Source organism: Heloderma suspectum, chromosome 6 (genome assembly GCF_057233095.1).
Source record: "Heloderma suspectum isolate Gila_16-S chromosome 6, 16-S_ref, whole genome shotgun sequence".
In the NCBI taxonomy this organism is placed as follows: Eukaryota; Metazoa; Chordata; class Lepidosauria; order Squamata; family Helodermatidae; genus Heloderma; species Heloderma suspectum.
This window is the reverse complement of record NC_139463.1, coordinates 21,267,578-21,283,850: the sequence shown is the minus strand read 5'-3', so window position 1 is coordinate 21,283,850 and position 16,273 is coordinate 21,267,578. Positions and strand designations below refer to the sequence as shown.

The 16,273-nt window shown below is 44.1% G+C and overlaps 1 protein-coding gene across 2 annotated transcripts in view; it reads right to left on the bottom strand.

Annotated features, from left to right (window-relative positions):
- The window catches only part of KIRREL3 (kirre like nephrin family adhesion molecule 3), a 1,205,284-nt gene that overhangs the window by 252,862 nt on the left and 936,149 nt on the right, over nucleotides 1–16,273 (bottom strand). For both annotated transcript variants that reach the window (XM_084803705.1, XM_084803706.1), the window contains exon 5: nucleotides 9,920–10,077. In XM_084803705.1, the coding sequence (XP_084659831.1) occupies nucleotides 9,920–10,077 (158 nt within the window). The remainder of the gene's footprint in view (nucleotides 1–9,919; nucleotides 10,078–16,273) is intronic.

The window sequence follows — 16,273 nt, the reverse complement described above, 5'->3', positions numbered from 1 at the left end:
AAGGACTTCATCACACAGCGCAGAGTTAAACTATGGAGTTTGATACCACAAGATGTAGTGATGCCCATCACTTTGGATGGCTTTAAAAGAGGATTGAACAAATCATGGAGGATAAGGCTATCATTGGCTACTAAACCTGATGGCTATATGCTACCTCCAGTATCAGAGACAGTGTGCTATGTACACCAGTTGCTGGGGAACATGGGTGGGAGGGTGCTATTGCACTCATGTCCTGCTTGTGGGTTTCTTGCGGGCAGCTGGTTGGCCACTGTGTGAACACAATTCCTGGACTAGATGGACCCTTGGTCTGATCCAGCATTGCTCTTCTTATGTTCTTATTAGCTGGCCACTGCTGGAAACAGAATCTTGGTCTATATCAGAGATGGGGAACCTCCAGCCTGTAGGCTCATTCACAAAATGGCTACCACAGTGAGTATAGCTGTTCACAAAACACTCATTTCCCTAAAGGCAAAGTGGTGAGACTAAAAGTCACTTGGCCAAGAACCGAAATACAAAGCAGAAGTGGGATCTGAGCTCCAAAACACAAAATCAGTCATCTGAACCCAAATAGAGATGGAGATGGAGGGCAGCACTTCACTTTGCTGCATGCCAGCTTCCCAGTTAAAGAGGTTTTTTTTAATTTTTTAAAAAATGTCTTAAGAAATAAAATAAATACAAGAGGGGCAGGGGGCCTGATGAGCGCCAAGAGAGATGTCCATGGGCACCATGTTGGAGATTCCAGCATCACATGTCATCCATTCCATCCTGTTAGTATACCATTTTCACTCTGTTTTGAAATAGAAGGTGATTAACTCCCATTTTCCCCAAAGCCCAGAGAAGCCTTTCAATTTGGGCTGACTTTTATGGTGATGGGGATCAGGCAATGTAAGAATGGGGTGGTCTAACGTTATATTTATAAACAATTTAACTGGACTCTAATTGGATTTTAATAGACTTTTAATGGGACCCATCCACATTTTCAATATTTATAATTAATATAGAACATTAATCTAATACCACCTTCCTGCCGTCTTTGGTAATGGAGGAGGACGATGCAAATGGGGATTTAGAAGGATCAAGGGTATTTAGAAGTGACTGCATGTTCGAGCTTGGAAACTTTGAAGAGGACAAGCACTTCAGAACGTGGGCCACACACGCCCAGCAACTGCTAGGATGGACACTTATGCATTGCTAAAAAAGAAGACAGTCATCACCAAAAAAGAGGGCAGAAGAGGATTGCAGTTTCTGTACAATTTGCATGTCCTAGTTGATAGATGAAGATGTAGAGAAAATCACTCTATGATTTAAATTGAAATGCAATACATCTCACCATAGTGGGGAAGATTGTGACCTGGTGACCACCTGTGCATCTGCTCAGCCTGTTGTCCAGATGCTTGCTGTGGATGAGCAACTTTGAGCTCCCTGCTCTCCCTTCTCATGTCTCTCGGGGCAGTGTCCAATGGGTGCTCCAACTCCACTTGTTCTGCTGCACTCATGGGATCCACTTTTTGCACAACAGGGCTTGGGCGCCTCTAAAGATAATCCTGGAAATGGGTGGAAATGCTTATTTCCAGATCAGGACAAGTCAGCCCGTTCTGGAAACAAGTGTTTCTGCTCATTTTGGGTTATTTTTAGAAGCACCAAAGCCCTGTGGCTCAAGTGGTGAGTCCCACAAGCTCATGGGCACAATAGGATATATCATTATCTTTAAATTGGATTTGGGCTGGTCAGTCCTTCCAGTAGAGGACAACTACGGATAAAGGACTGTCCTCTGTAAAGTGGGGCACATGGCCAGCCTAGCAACCACAGTGTCTCTGTGTGAGCTTTCTAACAACAACAAAACAAGCAATGAATGTGTGCGCGTCTGTCTGTGTCTGTGTGTCTCATGCTTCTGACACATGCTGGTTCCTGCCTCCATCCTCATTTCCATCATTTGCTGCATTCCATTCTCCTTTCTACAGTGGGAACAGGGGCCTAGAAAGTAGTAGGCCAGCGCACATTTTGTTCCAGGCCCAGCAAATCATGTCGATGGCCTTGCATATTAATGGGTTAGTCTGGAATTAATTCCACCCCAGTCAGAGCAGGGAGAGGTCAGCCCTTTGTGGTTCTAATTAGCATGAGCTGCTGCCTGAGCTTCCAGGAGACAAGGTCAAGATGCTGACTTAATTGTTCTGCTGTGTCCACATGGCATTTTGGTCAGAGGGAAGGTGTGCCTGTTGTGTTGATTGAGATTACAGAATGAGAAGGGGAGAAACATAAGTGAAAACAGGAAAGGGATTTTGGAAGACGATGGTTTGAAAGGCCACTAAGGAATATATATTTAATAAAATCATCATCATCATCTGTGGTGCAAATAGTGTCATCATTCTGGGCTTGAAAAGTCCATGCCTGTCCTTCTTGCTCTGGCATCTTTGGCCCTCAGTAGCCGGCTGGCCGTTTCCAGAGAGATTGCTGATGGCAGGAGAAATGAAATGTCTTAGGAGTTGGGTGCAATAAAGCAAGAATCCTCCTGTCATACTGCAGGCAAATCAGATGGCAGAGAGAGAAAGGTCATGCCACTTATGCAAATCCGATGCTGGATTCTCCGATAGCAACCAGAAGGCCTGCAGGATGAGGCTGGCTAATGCAGATGAAACTGCAGGCAGGCGGCAGAGGCAGTCTCAATCCAAGAACACTATACCAAGCCAAGGAATGGAATCCAAAAGAAAAAAAAAAGGGGGGGGTGCATGTTGCAGTGCAAGGGAAGGATATGGAATTTTATTTTTCACCTTCCTGTGATTCTTGGCCCGTTAATGCAAACCAATCAACATGTAAATTAGCCTTCCAAACAGCCTCTCTTCATCATAATACTGGAAACCAACTCTGTGCTCACTAATAATAGAATCATAGAATAGTAGGGTTGGAAGGGGCCTACATGACCATCAAGTCCAACCCCCTGCTCAATGCAGGAATCCAAGTCAAAGCATCCCTGACAGATGGCTGACAACTTGAATGCCTCCAGTGTGGGAGAGCCCACCACCTGCCTAGATAGTTCCTTACCATTCTGCCTCTGACTGTCCTTTCCAGTATTGTCTCTCTGTCCTAACTAACTCCTCTGCCTTGCTTGGTCCAGCTCCACTTTCACATATGCACCGAACAATAAGAATCCTAATCAGCCTGAGTCTTTGCACATGTGACTTTAGTCAAGGAAGCTGCCTGCCTAGTCCAGTATTGTCAGCACTGGCTGTCTCCCAGAGTAAGCTGCTTGTCTTTGAGAATCATTAGTCCTGTTTAGGGATGTACAAAAATTTTGTTTTGTGTCATTTTTTTTTTTACTCGAATTTGCCCCATTCACATCTCCTAACATGAACATCAGTGCGAGTACATTCTTGGGAAAAAGCTCAAGGGGGTTTGCCTTTGAAAAATTAAAATGTGCACTTTTAAAAATTTGCCTTTTTCAAAAAAAGATGCATCTTCATGCTTTAGTCTTGTGGGGTGGGAGTGCGCATTTGGGTGCACACTTCCAAAACATGCATTCCTAAATGTGCACTTCCCTGTTTGAATGAAAAGATCACAATTAACAGCAGTAGTGAGACAAAGTGAGGCCTGAGTGGAACTTGAAGAACTTCAATGAGAGAAGCCCTGCTGATTCATTCTCCCATACCTAGCCCTGTTGACATAACCATATTTGTGGATATGAATGCAGAGCGGGGGAGCAGGTTCAGATTTACTATTGCCACTGCAGACCTCCATGCATTCATTGAAAGGTTAGAACAGACCCTCCATGCAGTTGGGGGTGGGGTCCTGCATTTTTCAGAATCCACGATTTTCATGCAAGCCCATGCTAGGGATGTGAGAATCAGCAAAACTCAACCTCACTGAAATTCTCCCAATTCCCATCTCAAAACTTGTTCCACCTCGAGTCTGTATCAGAATACAAGCTTTTCTTTTCTTGCATATTTTCATGCATGTTTTTCCAAATGTATGCATCAGTTGTGTGCATCTTTGAAATGTATGCATTCTTCTCCCATTGATTAAAACATATTTGTATGCATTTTTCAAAAGGACCAATTTTTTCGTGCACATTTTTCAGACGTACGCATGCTGTTGCCAACATTTTGAGGGCTCCATGAATCACATTGCAAGCTTGGAAATGCCCGGACTTTGACCACAGATAGGGATGTACGGATCCCCTTATCTGGGATCTGTGGGGGTGTCCGCAGGTGGGGGGAGGCGATCTGGTCCTCCCTCCAGAAACCTCCCTGTCCGACTCCACTCCGCGGGGAGTCCGCAGAGCCACCGGCCAACTCTGGCTGCTGCTGGACTTCCGGCCGCGGCCGGTCTGGGGATGCAAATGGCGTCTGGCATAGCGGATGCCATTTGTGTCCCTGCCTTTGGCCATGATAGGCTATGTAAATCTTTACGTAGTCTATCATGGCAAAGAGCAGGGATGCAAATAGCATCCGCTACGCCATTTGTGTCCCTGCCTTTTGCTGTGATAGGCTATGTAAATCTATCACAGCAAAGAGCAGGGACGCAAATGGCATAGTGAACACTTATGTAGCCTATCACGGCAAAAGGCAGGGATGCAAATGGTGCAGCAGATGCTACTTGCATCCCTGCTCTTTGCTGTGATAGGCTACGTAAAGTTTTATGTAGCCTATCACGGCCAAAGGTAGGGACACAAATGGCGCCCGCTACGCCGGATGCCATATACGTCCGAAGACAGGCGGCAGTGGACAGGACAGGTGGCAGTGGATGGCAGCAGAGGGCTGGTGGTGCGTAGGATCTGGCAGGCGCGGATTCCCCCGGGTTGTGATGGGGAGCAGTCTGTTCCGCCACAGACTCTAGCAGGCTGGATTCTAAGAATCCGGCCTCATTGGAGTCCACGGCGGAATTCTCTGCCATCCCTAACCACAGATAGCATCCAAGTCCATGTTCAGTCCTGAAGTTGTGAACTGGTAGTTCCTGATCAAAATTATTATTTGATCATAATTGAGACAAATTATTCATACATCCGTAGCCTATGCACGCACATTTTTATATGCCTAACGGCACAATCCTATGCATGTTTAGACAGAAACAATTCCTACATCTGCTACCAGTCTCCAGCCACCCATGCTGGTTGGGGAATGCTCAGAGTTGTAGGACCTTTTTCTGTCTAATCATGCATAGGATTGTGCCCTAAGTGCTCTGACTTCCCACTGGATGTGAGGAAGTCAGAGGGAGTAGGCAACAAGTATGATCCTGCTTTCCAACCCCACCCTTCCATACATCCAAGGAAATAGACATGTGAATGGGGCTTTTAGGACAGCCTACACTGGATTCTTTACATTACAGCTCAGGGTTCAGCACTCTGTTGTAGTTGTTAGGAAACCCAAATCTAGGATGCTCTTTGGGTCACTTCCAAAATGACATTTGATGCTCACAGAAGCTGAAACATTTGGAAATTAACATCAGGATTGGATGCCCTTGCATCTTTTCAAGGATTTAATCAATAAACAGGATAGGACAAGATTACAGGATGTGAGGATAGTACTTTATTGAAGTGTATCATCTGTACCATGTTAAAGGCTCAGGGGAGATAATAGTTAATTTTAAAACACACACATATTAATCACAAATATTAAAAATGTGTATATATCCCATTAAAAGTCTATTAAAATGCAATTGAAGTCCAATTAAATAGCTATGAATATAACATTAACCCACCCAATCATCTGCTGCCATATCCCCAGAACCCTAAAAGCTCACTCAGCTAAAAAGAGTATTTCAACAATTTTGGACAACATTCAAGTCTCTAAGCGGTGTCCTCATTGTGGAGCAACTACTACGAATCCCTCTCTTTCTATGCTTCCTTGCTGTCCAAATGTGGCACATATTTTCTACCCAGGCCATAAGATCAGCTTCAGATCTTATTCTCAGACCGATTCTCTGGTCTGCCACTAAGAAAGATCCGGTTAGCAGCAGTCAAGCACACAGCCCTTTCAGTGGTTGCCCCCACATCTTTGTAACTCCCTTGATCAGGAACTTCATTTACTCCCCTCCGTGACATTTTTGTTCCAACAAGCCTTCCAGTGATTTTATTGTTGACTCACTACATTTCATTCTGATGATGTTTTATGGATTGTTTTGATAATTATCTCATTAGATTCAATTCTATTTTTATTTTATTTTACAAAGTGCTATTTGAGGGCTTGGCCTTAAAAAGTGGGTAAAAGTAACTTACATCACTTTGAAGGACCAGCTGAACTTCTATAAACCTGCTTGGGCCCTACAATTAGGCCCAGAGTCCCTGCTCATGTGCCCGCTGATACGATCTATCAGATTTGTGGGCACAAGAAATGGGACCTTTTCTGTGGTGGCTCCATCTTTAGGGTGTGCCCTTTCACAGGAGGTACACCTGGCCTTCCTCCCTCATTCTTTTTTAAATGGGTCTTAAAGACCTGGATGTTTCAGTATGTCTTTAACTGATGGTGCATACTGCATATTTACATTATCTGGGGCACAATCCAATGCTGCCCTTGCATGAATGGCCAGTCCTGCCAATTCCGTTCCTCAAGTGGCTCCCACCGCTCACAGAACAGCGATTGAGCACTTCTGGGGCATTCCAAAATGAGCAGAAAAGCTTGTTTCTGGAAGGGGGCAGGTTGGTGGAGCACACATAAGGGAGCTCTGCTGACCTGCCCCCTTCCAGAAATGAGCGTTTCTACTCATTTTGGGGCTTGCCCCTGGAAGTGTTAAATTGTCATTCCATGAGTGGTAGGGGACACTTGCAGAATGGAACTGGCAGGGCTGGCCACACTCAGACCAGAATCAGGGGCCAGCTCTGCTAGAGGATGGGCAACATTGGATTTTGCCCGTGGTTTTAACTATTGCTGATATATTTATTATTACCTTTGTATCACACCTTTTTCCTCTATGAGGAACCCAAGGCGGCGTACATAATCCTCCTCCTCTCCATTTTATCCTCACAACAACAACCCTATGAGATAGGTTAGGCTGAGAGTCTGTGACTGGCCCAAAGTCACCCAATGAGCTTCCATGGCTGAGTGGGGGACTAGAACCTGGATCTCCCAGCTCCCAGTCCAACACCCTAGCCACTACAGTACACTGGCTCACAATTTGTATTGGAATGGTATTCTTATGCTGCTATTGTAGTGAAGTGTGTGTGTGTGTGTGTGTGTGCATATATGTGTGTGTGCATATATACAAACACACACACACACACATATATATGTGCGCGCGCACACACACAGACACACATATATGCGCGCGCACACACACAGACACACACACATATATATATGCGCGCGCAAAAACACGGCAGTTATATATATAGAAACCACCTGGAGAACTACTCCCCGACTTTTCCCCCCTTAAAGGCTGTGGGAAGGGTGGGGGGGGGCACAAAATCCTATCATTTTGATGCATGAATCCCATTTCAGGGATGGGCAGAGTTCAATCCTAGCTCACATGCTGAAAACAAGCATGCAGAAGTTCCCAGGTTCGATCCCTGGTATCTCTAGTTAAAGAGGCCAAATAGTAAGTGATGACTGAGAGACTTCTGCCAGAAGGCCAAATACTAGCCAGTGCCAACAATGCTAGAGCAGATGGATCAGTGTCTGATTCAATGCAGTGCAGCTTCTGATGTTCGTAGGAGAGCTGCTATGGCTCAGCTCCAACACTGTTCATTCCTTACTGGCATGTTGGATTTCCATGCACCTAACCTCCTGACCTCTGCCTTCTCCCTTCCACTCCATCATACTAACAAACGATTAGCAATACTTGCTGGGAAAGTGGCCTGTCCTCCCAGTCTGACTATGAAGATATGGCAAAGGGAGATGAACCCAGATCCACACTCCTACAATAATAAAAACCTCAAGACGGTCAAAGATAAAGTTGCCCTGAAGGGAATGAAGTAGATACCCACATCCTGGTGATTCCTGCTTATAATGCAGAGAGGTTAGAGTTATTTCTTTTCTGCAGCCTTGGCTCCCCGAGCTCTTATGCTTCTTGCCTGCCTGAGAGGCACCACTGTGGTATTTTTCAGCAGAAGAATGTCCTTTTTCAGCAGAAATAAACTCTTAGAAACAAATATAAAGGCTGCACCTGGGTGCCGAGCACTCTTTGAGAAATTACAGCCATGCGTCACGATTGTAAAATGGGGATGCCCTGAGACAGAAGGAAGCCACACAGCCTAGCTACAGGCATCTCCACCTAGAATAGGAACCCTTTGCCCAGAACAACATTTACTTCCTGCAAAGGCTTGGTTTTAAAGTTGCCTGTGCTAAGGCTTAGTGATGGACAGTAAGAGCTTGAAGCTACGATATGTTCATATTTTTTGTATATTCGGCCCCACCTGCTTTGCCTTTTGCTCCACCCTCACTGGAATGTTGTCCTTGCCAACTCCTCCAAATTTCAATCCAAATTTGAAAAGATTCAGCCCCTCTGATCTAAAAAGACATGACATGGAAGTAGAAAAAGGACGGGAATGGAAATGGTCGTCGATCCTAATTTGTCTCATAATTTTACAAAACCATCTAAGCTGCTGATCATCATCGCATCTTGTGGCAGAGAGCTCTAAAAGTTAAGTGTACACTCTGGGAAGAAATAACTTTTTTTCTTTGTCCTTGCTTTCCGTGTGTCCCCAGCATCCACCACACACAAGGTCCCAGAGCATGATAGGAAGTAGGACTCTGCATGGACCCTCCAATCTGCCTTGGAAGCCACTTCAGGGCTTCCAAGGCAGGCCCAATTTGCTTTGGGCTGATTTGGTGGGCCCTGACCCACTTCAGCCTCTGGAGACGAAGCAGGATTTGGACATCCGAATCCAGCTCCCCCCCCCCGATGTGCCACCCAGCTCCCAGCAACTTACCTGGGCTCTCGCATACCACCAGATGCCAGGGGAACCACTGATACCACTGGGGGAGCTGCTGCCAGGGGAGCCACCACCTGGGCAGCCATCTTGTTGCTCCAGGGGGGAGCCATTTTTAAAATGGAAACTCCATGTATTTCTGGAAATAGATCCTGCAGGAAATACAGGGAGTCACCATTTTAAAGATGGCTCCCCTCCCACTGGGACAAGAAGATGGCTGCCAGGGCGTGTTGAGAGAAACCAGGTAGAGAGCTGGGGGCTGGGTGATGGTGGCAGCAGCAGAGGCTGCCTCACCTCGGAGGTGGCATGAAGCGGCATGATGCTCCCTGCTTAGACCTGGAGCTCAGGCTTCAGGCCAGTGCAGTGCACAGCCCTAATAGGAAGGTGTATAAGACAATAACCTTACTGAAGCTAAGCAGGCCTGGGTCTGGTTAGTGCCTGCATGGGAGACTCACTTGGAATTACATCTTGTGTTCCATGGAGGAAGAAGGGTGACCTCTTTTTCATAAAGGATGTGATTTGAATGCTCCATATGGAGATCCTTACATATGATGTAGGGATGAGAGAATCAGTGATGCTCAAAGCTCATTCCACCTCTTTCCCAAATGCAAGCTTTGTATTGTTCAAATGGGGAAAGTGCACATTTGAGTAGGCATTTTTTTAAAGTGTGCATCCAAATGCATGTTTTCTGATGATTGACTAAAGCATGAAGGTGCATTTTTTTTTCAAAATGCATTTTTTAAAAAAGTGCACGTTTTGTTAATGAACACATGTTGTGATCACAAACTTGGGAATATGTGAGTTTTGCCCCCAAATTGTGTTTGTCTTTACATTTGTGTTCACGAATGTGAACAGGCTCAGATCTGATGTTTAATGGACTGAAACAAAATCCTTGTACGTCCCGAGTTTGATGGCCTGGTCACCACCAACTGTGTGAACCAATGCTCTAACGAAGACAGAAAAAGGCAGCTGCAGTTTGAAAAGGTCTCTTTGTTGAGGGCAATTCTTCCAAACAATGCTTAGAACTCCTGGCATCCGACCCACACAAGGAAGTCTCCTTACCTTGGAATAGGTTGCTCCATTTATTACTTCTCCTCTCTGCATCCAAATAATGGATGCTGCTGGTTTGGCGTTGTCAGCATGGCAGGTCAAATTCAGAGGGTCTCCAGCTCGTAGGCTGATGATGGGCCCACCGATAATTATTGGGTCATCTGGAGGCACTGTGAAGAAAACAAGGTACGATATGGTTTATGAGCCTCAAAACAAAGCCACCTAATTATAGAAAAGATAGGATACACAGATCCAAGAAAATAAGCACAGCACACAGTGGTGTAGTAGAACTACGGCTGACAGGTTTGAAGTGCTGGGATTGGCTGCCTATTTGCTACCAGGCCAGGTTTAAGGTTTTGGCAGTGTATAAATCCTAAACAACTTGGGACCAGGATACTTGAGAGAGCACCTTCTCCCCTATCAGCCTGCATGGTCACCAAGGTCATCAAAAGGCATACTCTTGGTGGTTCCACATGGACCTATGGCCCAATTTAAATTCACCTAGAGAAGAGCCTTCCATGTGGCCACCCCCTTTCTATGGAACTCCCTGCCTCTGAAAGTCAGGCAGGTGCCAACATGGTGTCGTTTCAGGTACCTCCTGAAAACACATTTAGTTCAGGAAGCCTTCCTTGACTGATGGTTTTTATTGGAATTCTGTTATTTCTTAAAAATAGTTTTTAACATAGAGTTTTATTCTTTTATCTTATCTTTGTATTTTTTTATTGTTCACTGCCTCAGAATTTGTCTAGATGTGGAACATATACATGTGGTAAATAAACAAACAAAATAAATAAGCAGGGACAATGGTGTCATCTACTCTACCCTTTCAGGCTCCCCTATTTTCTCTGCGCTTAGCTGCAATCCTGACAGTAGCTGGGGAGAAATGGATTTTCCCAGCAACAATATGTTGTTCCTTGTTAATGCAAATAATTTTGGGGTGGTTGGTCTTGAGTGGGCAATTGAGATCCATTAGCTTTACTGAAGACCTGCTCCTGGTGGAGATGAAAATTGCTAGAACTGGTTTGTTGTTATGGATTGACATAACTTCCTGCATTTTTGGACTCTCCTTGGGGGCATGGGGGCATGGTTATGGGGCCTGTCATGATGAGCACCTACACTTCAAAATTTACCCCTAAACCACTGATAACACAACATCAGCCAAGTTGAGGCTGCAGTCAAAAATCTATTTCTAGCAGCAGCCATTTTGTTAATAGTACAATAACAAGGTGCTGTACAACTGTGATGCATTGAGTTACAGTTTCGGAATAACACCACTGCACAAGGGAAATGTGTTGCAACCAAATCAAGAGATGTATAAAAGAGGGCTGAAAGTGGAAAGCATACTTTGATGACACATTTGTTCACACAATCAGGGAATCTGGTTAAGGAAAGGTGCGGTTTCTCCCAGCTCAATGCCTGTTTATGTCTAGCATCATTATTCTAATGCATGTTCCTGATTTATGAGGTCAGAACCAGAGAGTGGTATTTATTTCAGAGTAATAATGTAACAGAATTTTTGAAGTGTGCTCTACTTGTGGAGGAAGCTTCTATTGTGCAGTGTGTGGATTCTAATTTGTAACTGATTGTGGAAACTGAACCGTAAGGATTTATTGTAGATTATGAATTCAGATTTTTAAAAAGTGTCTCTGTGGTTACGTAGGCTTCCCCTTTGGAGCAAATAGGTAGCTTAGACCCTCTCTTTATAACAATGAAGCAAGGGCAGGAATAGGGAATATGACAGAAGTGGGACTCCTATTCTGCTCTTGGCATAACATCCAAAAATAAATTTGCAGGGTGGGGTGGTGACCAGGACTTACTCCCAGCCCTCCTTAGCTTGGCTATACCTATGCTAGGAGGTTGAACAACAGGCCAAGCTGAAACATATCTGGCTTATTTGAATCTAGGGATGTATTATAAATTAATTTCAGTTGATTTTTGATCAGGCTTTTACCCATTTCATACCTTCTGAACTGAACATGGACTTGGATGCAATCTGCAGTCAAAGTCTGTACATTTCCAGACTCACAATGTGATTTGCGGACCCCCCAAATGCATTCAACAGCATGCACACATTTGAGAAATGTGCATGAAGAAATGCATGCTTTTGAAAAATGTGCACAACTATGCTTTAATCAATGAGAGAGGATTGCATACATTTTGAAGATGCTCATAACTGATGCATACATTTGGAAAATATGCACAAAAAGATTCACAGATTTTCATGCAAAAAACCAAACAAAGCTCGCGATGTGAAGCGGACTCGAGTGGGAACGAGTGTCGAGATGAAATTCGGCAAACTTCAGCAAGCTCCAGTTTTGCCGATTCGCACATCCCTATCTGAGTCTCCTTGTAGTTTTACTTGAGAAAGCAGGACAGGTGTGTTGAAGCTCAGGCCCGTGGGCCAAATCTGGCCCATCTGGGGTTCCAATCTGGCCCTTTTGGGGTTCCCAGATGCCCATGCCCCTTTCAGGTAACTACCAACTGTTTGGTGGTTTTTACATGGCTTTTCCCCATTCTAAAAGGTCGCAATGCCTTTCCTAAGCCATAGTTACTGGCAGCAACAACTTAAAGCTAAAATAGGCTGGCATTTTTTTGTACATTCTTTCCTGCCCCCTCTGCCTTTGCCTTTGCCTTTGGAGCTTCTCCAAAATTGAATTTGGCCCTTGGGCTGAAAGAGGTTCTGCAGCCCTGAAATAGAAGGACGATGCTGGCCAGGTGCTGGTTAATAGATGCAGTTTCTTTGTTCTGCTAGTCTTATTTGTTGCTGCATTTCACAGAGCTGAATTGGCTTTACGCTAGAGCTGTGCACAAATGGCCACTCAAAATTCTCCAGCCTATTTGTGGGCAGAGAAATGGTGGTGGTGGGGAGAATTTCACCAAATTTCTCCTAGGGGAGGGGAAGTTCTCCAACAGTTGCTCACAGAGAGGGGTCACTAATGGCAGGGGTCATAGCACAGGTTCTTTCATTTTTTTCCTAAGTGTTTTTGGTTTACTGCACTGCTTCTGCAAGTGGCAACAGAATCAACTATACTGAGGCTTCAACTTTTCTGTGGCAGAATTTTGAGCTTACCTAATCACTGCAAGGTGGCCGAGGGTGCAGTGTGTGTTTTCTCTCTCTGTTACACATCTTTCCATTGCTCTGCAGCCTCCTAGGCCACCTGCACTTCCTGAACTAAAAGAAACCCATGGGAGGAATTGCTTCATGATGTCTTCCTCATGATGGCTTTAATGGAAGTGCGGGAAGCCGAGGAGGCTACAGACTGCCACAGAGATGATTGTACAATGACAGCGAGGACACTCATGCACTCTCCTCAGCCACCTCATAAGTATGGTAAGCCCAAGAACCCCAAACCCAACCAATGAGAATTCTCTGAGATTTCTCCTTGAATTTCTTTTCGAAGGCAATTTCTTTTCTGTCAAATTGAATGAGAATGGTTGAAAAGAATGCGGGAGAAATTTTTGGCACAGCACTACTTTGTGCTCACTCTCTGTGACTGTGGTTGTCCCCTCCCCGAAATATGACATTTAGATGTCTAAGCCCTTTTCTCATCTTTTTCTGGGCTAGGACTAAGTGTGTGTGTGTGTATGTGTGTGTGTGGGTACTTGATCCTGCAAGGGTCATTAGAATGGATCCAGTCCCTGCTGAAGGGTGAGAAGCTCTCTCTCTCTCTCTCTCTCTCTCTCTCACACACACACACACACACACACACCTATAAGATACTCAAAAGTGTTGCGCAACAAATGTAAATCACAATATCATAAAAGATACATTTTAAAATACCACAAAATAAGACAGAGTGGGGACTGTAAATATAACGCAACCTGAAGTAAAATATCAACCACCACATAAGGCAAAACCTGTCAAAAGAAATTAAAAAGAAATGTTTTCACCAACTCATGAAACCCAGGCAGAGAGGGGGCTGCTGTATAAAATCCTTGAGCATCCGTAACTATAAAATGCAAAGCTGCCCAGTTCTAGACAAAAATATTAAGTTGAGAAATCCATCCATCACAGAGAATTCTCCAATAAAACTTCTCCCTTTCCTGTTTTGCTTGCCCTGTGTCGCTGAGAAACAACAAGCCAACAGTTCCCAAAATAAAGCAAAAACAGTTGAAAATTGGCCCCTGAGATGTTAACGGAATAAAGGGGATAAAATGATTAGAATTGCCTTTAGAATATCAACACAGAGTCTTGGGATTTTCATATTCTTGATCATCTGTTGGAGGGTACTGCAGTGTCCTGGAACAGTGCTCCTGGAACAGTGACCATTTGCGACCAAATGATTTTACTGAGAGCGTCTCGGATATGCTTCCTTCACTCAGAATAAAATGTATTAAGAAGAGGAATGTGAAGTACATCCTAGGGACACGCTTTCCATCAAGACTTATTGGTTGAAATCAGTTATATTTAAGAACAAAAGTTTTTCAAAGGTTCTCTCCAAAGAAAACAGAATCAAAAGCTTTTTATGATTGTTTTCAAGTTCTTACACAGAGTAGCAGGGTATTCTGCGGACATTATATAATTATATTACTGTTTATATGCTAGACACTGATGGCATCTATAGGTGGTTGACGGGCAATTTCAGCTTCAGTGGATTTTTCTGTGTTCAGCTTTTATTGACCGAGATGGCTTTAGACATTAGATATAAAAGCAATAACATATTTCCTCCACTTTATTTATTTACCACATTGCTGACAGGGCTCTCTTGCTGCGAGACACGCACATCTCGCTTTATGAAGGCTTGGGGCCAGCAGCCAGCAAGCAGTCCACAATGCAAAGGAAGGGATGTGGTCTAAAACAAAGAATGGCGGTAACTGGATAATTTCAATCTATTTGAACCATGAATCAAACCACCAGGCAAGGGGCTATCACAGCTGAACACACCAAAATTCTCATGTTAACCAGTTTTTGTGGCCATTTCAGCAGAGTGCGGAACATCAGTTTTAGGCAGGAACTAGGAGTCACGAGAGAGAGAGTTATGTGTGAACTGGAAAAGAGAAATGGAAACCTGGACAAAGGGAAGGATGAACAGTGAACTCACCTGCTTGTGCCCCTTGTAGTATTCTGGAAAAGGAATGAGTGGATGGATGGAACCCTGAAAAGAAGCTCTCCTGTAACTAGGTGTGGATACGCTGCAACATTTTGTTCTAGCTTCCACTTTTTCTCTGGCTCCCCCTTGCTTCAAGCTGATTGTCTGACTTTTGTTTGTTATTTATTTTTTAAGTGCCTTATGTACTGTTATTCATTTAAACATCCATTTATCCATTCTTTGCTTTATTAAAACAAAAACCAGAAATCACTTTAAAAAAATTAAAACAGTTGCAAAATCCCTCTCCGGATGGGATGTTGATTCATGACATAATGGGCACCAGCTAATCAGAATGACACAGAGCTTGTGTTCAGCCTCAATGTGCAGAGCTAGTCTTCTGAGAGCTTTACCATCTAGAGGCAAGATTTCATTTGGATTGAAGACAGTGATGCCACTTCTGAATGAACCTACCATTGTAAAAATATTATCTCTGTCTTCACCTTGAGATTGCCTGAAGCCAGGGTCTTTTAATTTTATAGGTGCTTTAGAAAGATTATTTTCTAATTAATTCACCTTGTGTGCCATCACCCAGGTCTAAAACTCAAGGGAAAACAGCCTGACCAGTTAGGAAACCTCCTGACAATAAAACGGCCAGAGTGTGTCATGCGGTATTTCCTGACCCTTATAGTAAAGGTTCCAGGGAAGGGTTGATCACTGATCTGAACACAGAAGAACTCTTGACAGGTAGGAGAGAAAGGCCTAAACCTTACCTGATTCCTCAGCAATGGTGGAAAGGCAAGATGGTGGCCCGTTATTAGAAAAATTGAAAGAACAATTCTTCTTGTTATCTGCCAAGTTCTGCTTAACTAAAGAAAGACACCCTGATCTAGGGATGTTGGAGAAATCTGCAATGGAACTAAATGAGTTTGGATTTTCATGAATCTGACCCATGGATTCTGCAGCAGACCAGCTTTCCCCCTGTCGGGAGGAATTCACAGACTTGTGGACCGTTTTTCTAACTTTCCCAAATTTTGCACAAATTTAGTCATAGAAAAATTTGCAAAAATAAAAAAAATGACCCAAAATGTGCATTTCCCCCATAGGCTAAAGTGTGAAAATGAGCATTTTGGGGGGATCTGTGCATTTTCACCTGTGCGAATTTGCACAAATTCAGAAATAAAAAATCTGACTCTGCCAGTGAGCGGATGACAGCGCCTGCCAATCTGTGAAACACACACAGAATGGATTTTACACCATCCATGCATCCCTACCCTCATCTCAAGAGAGAATTTCCAGGTGTCTCCTTCTAATCAAGAAAGACTTTGAATAAGTTTGG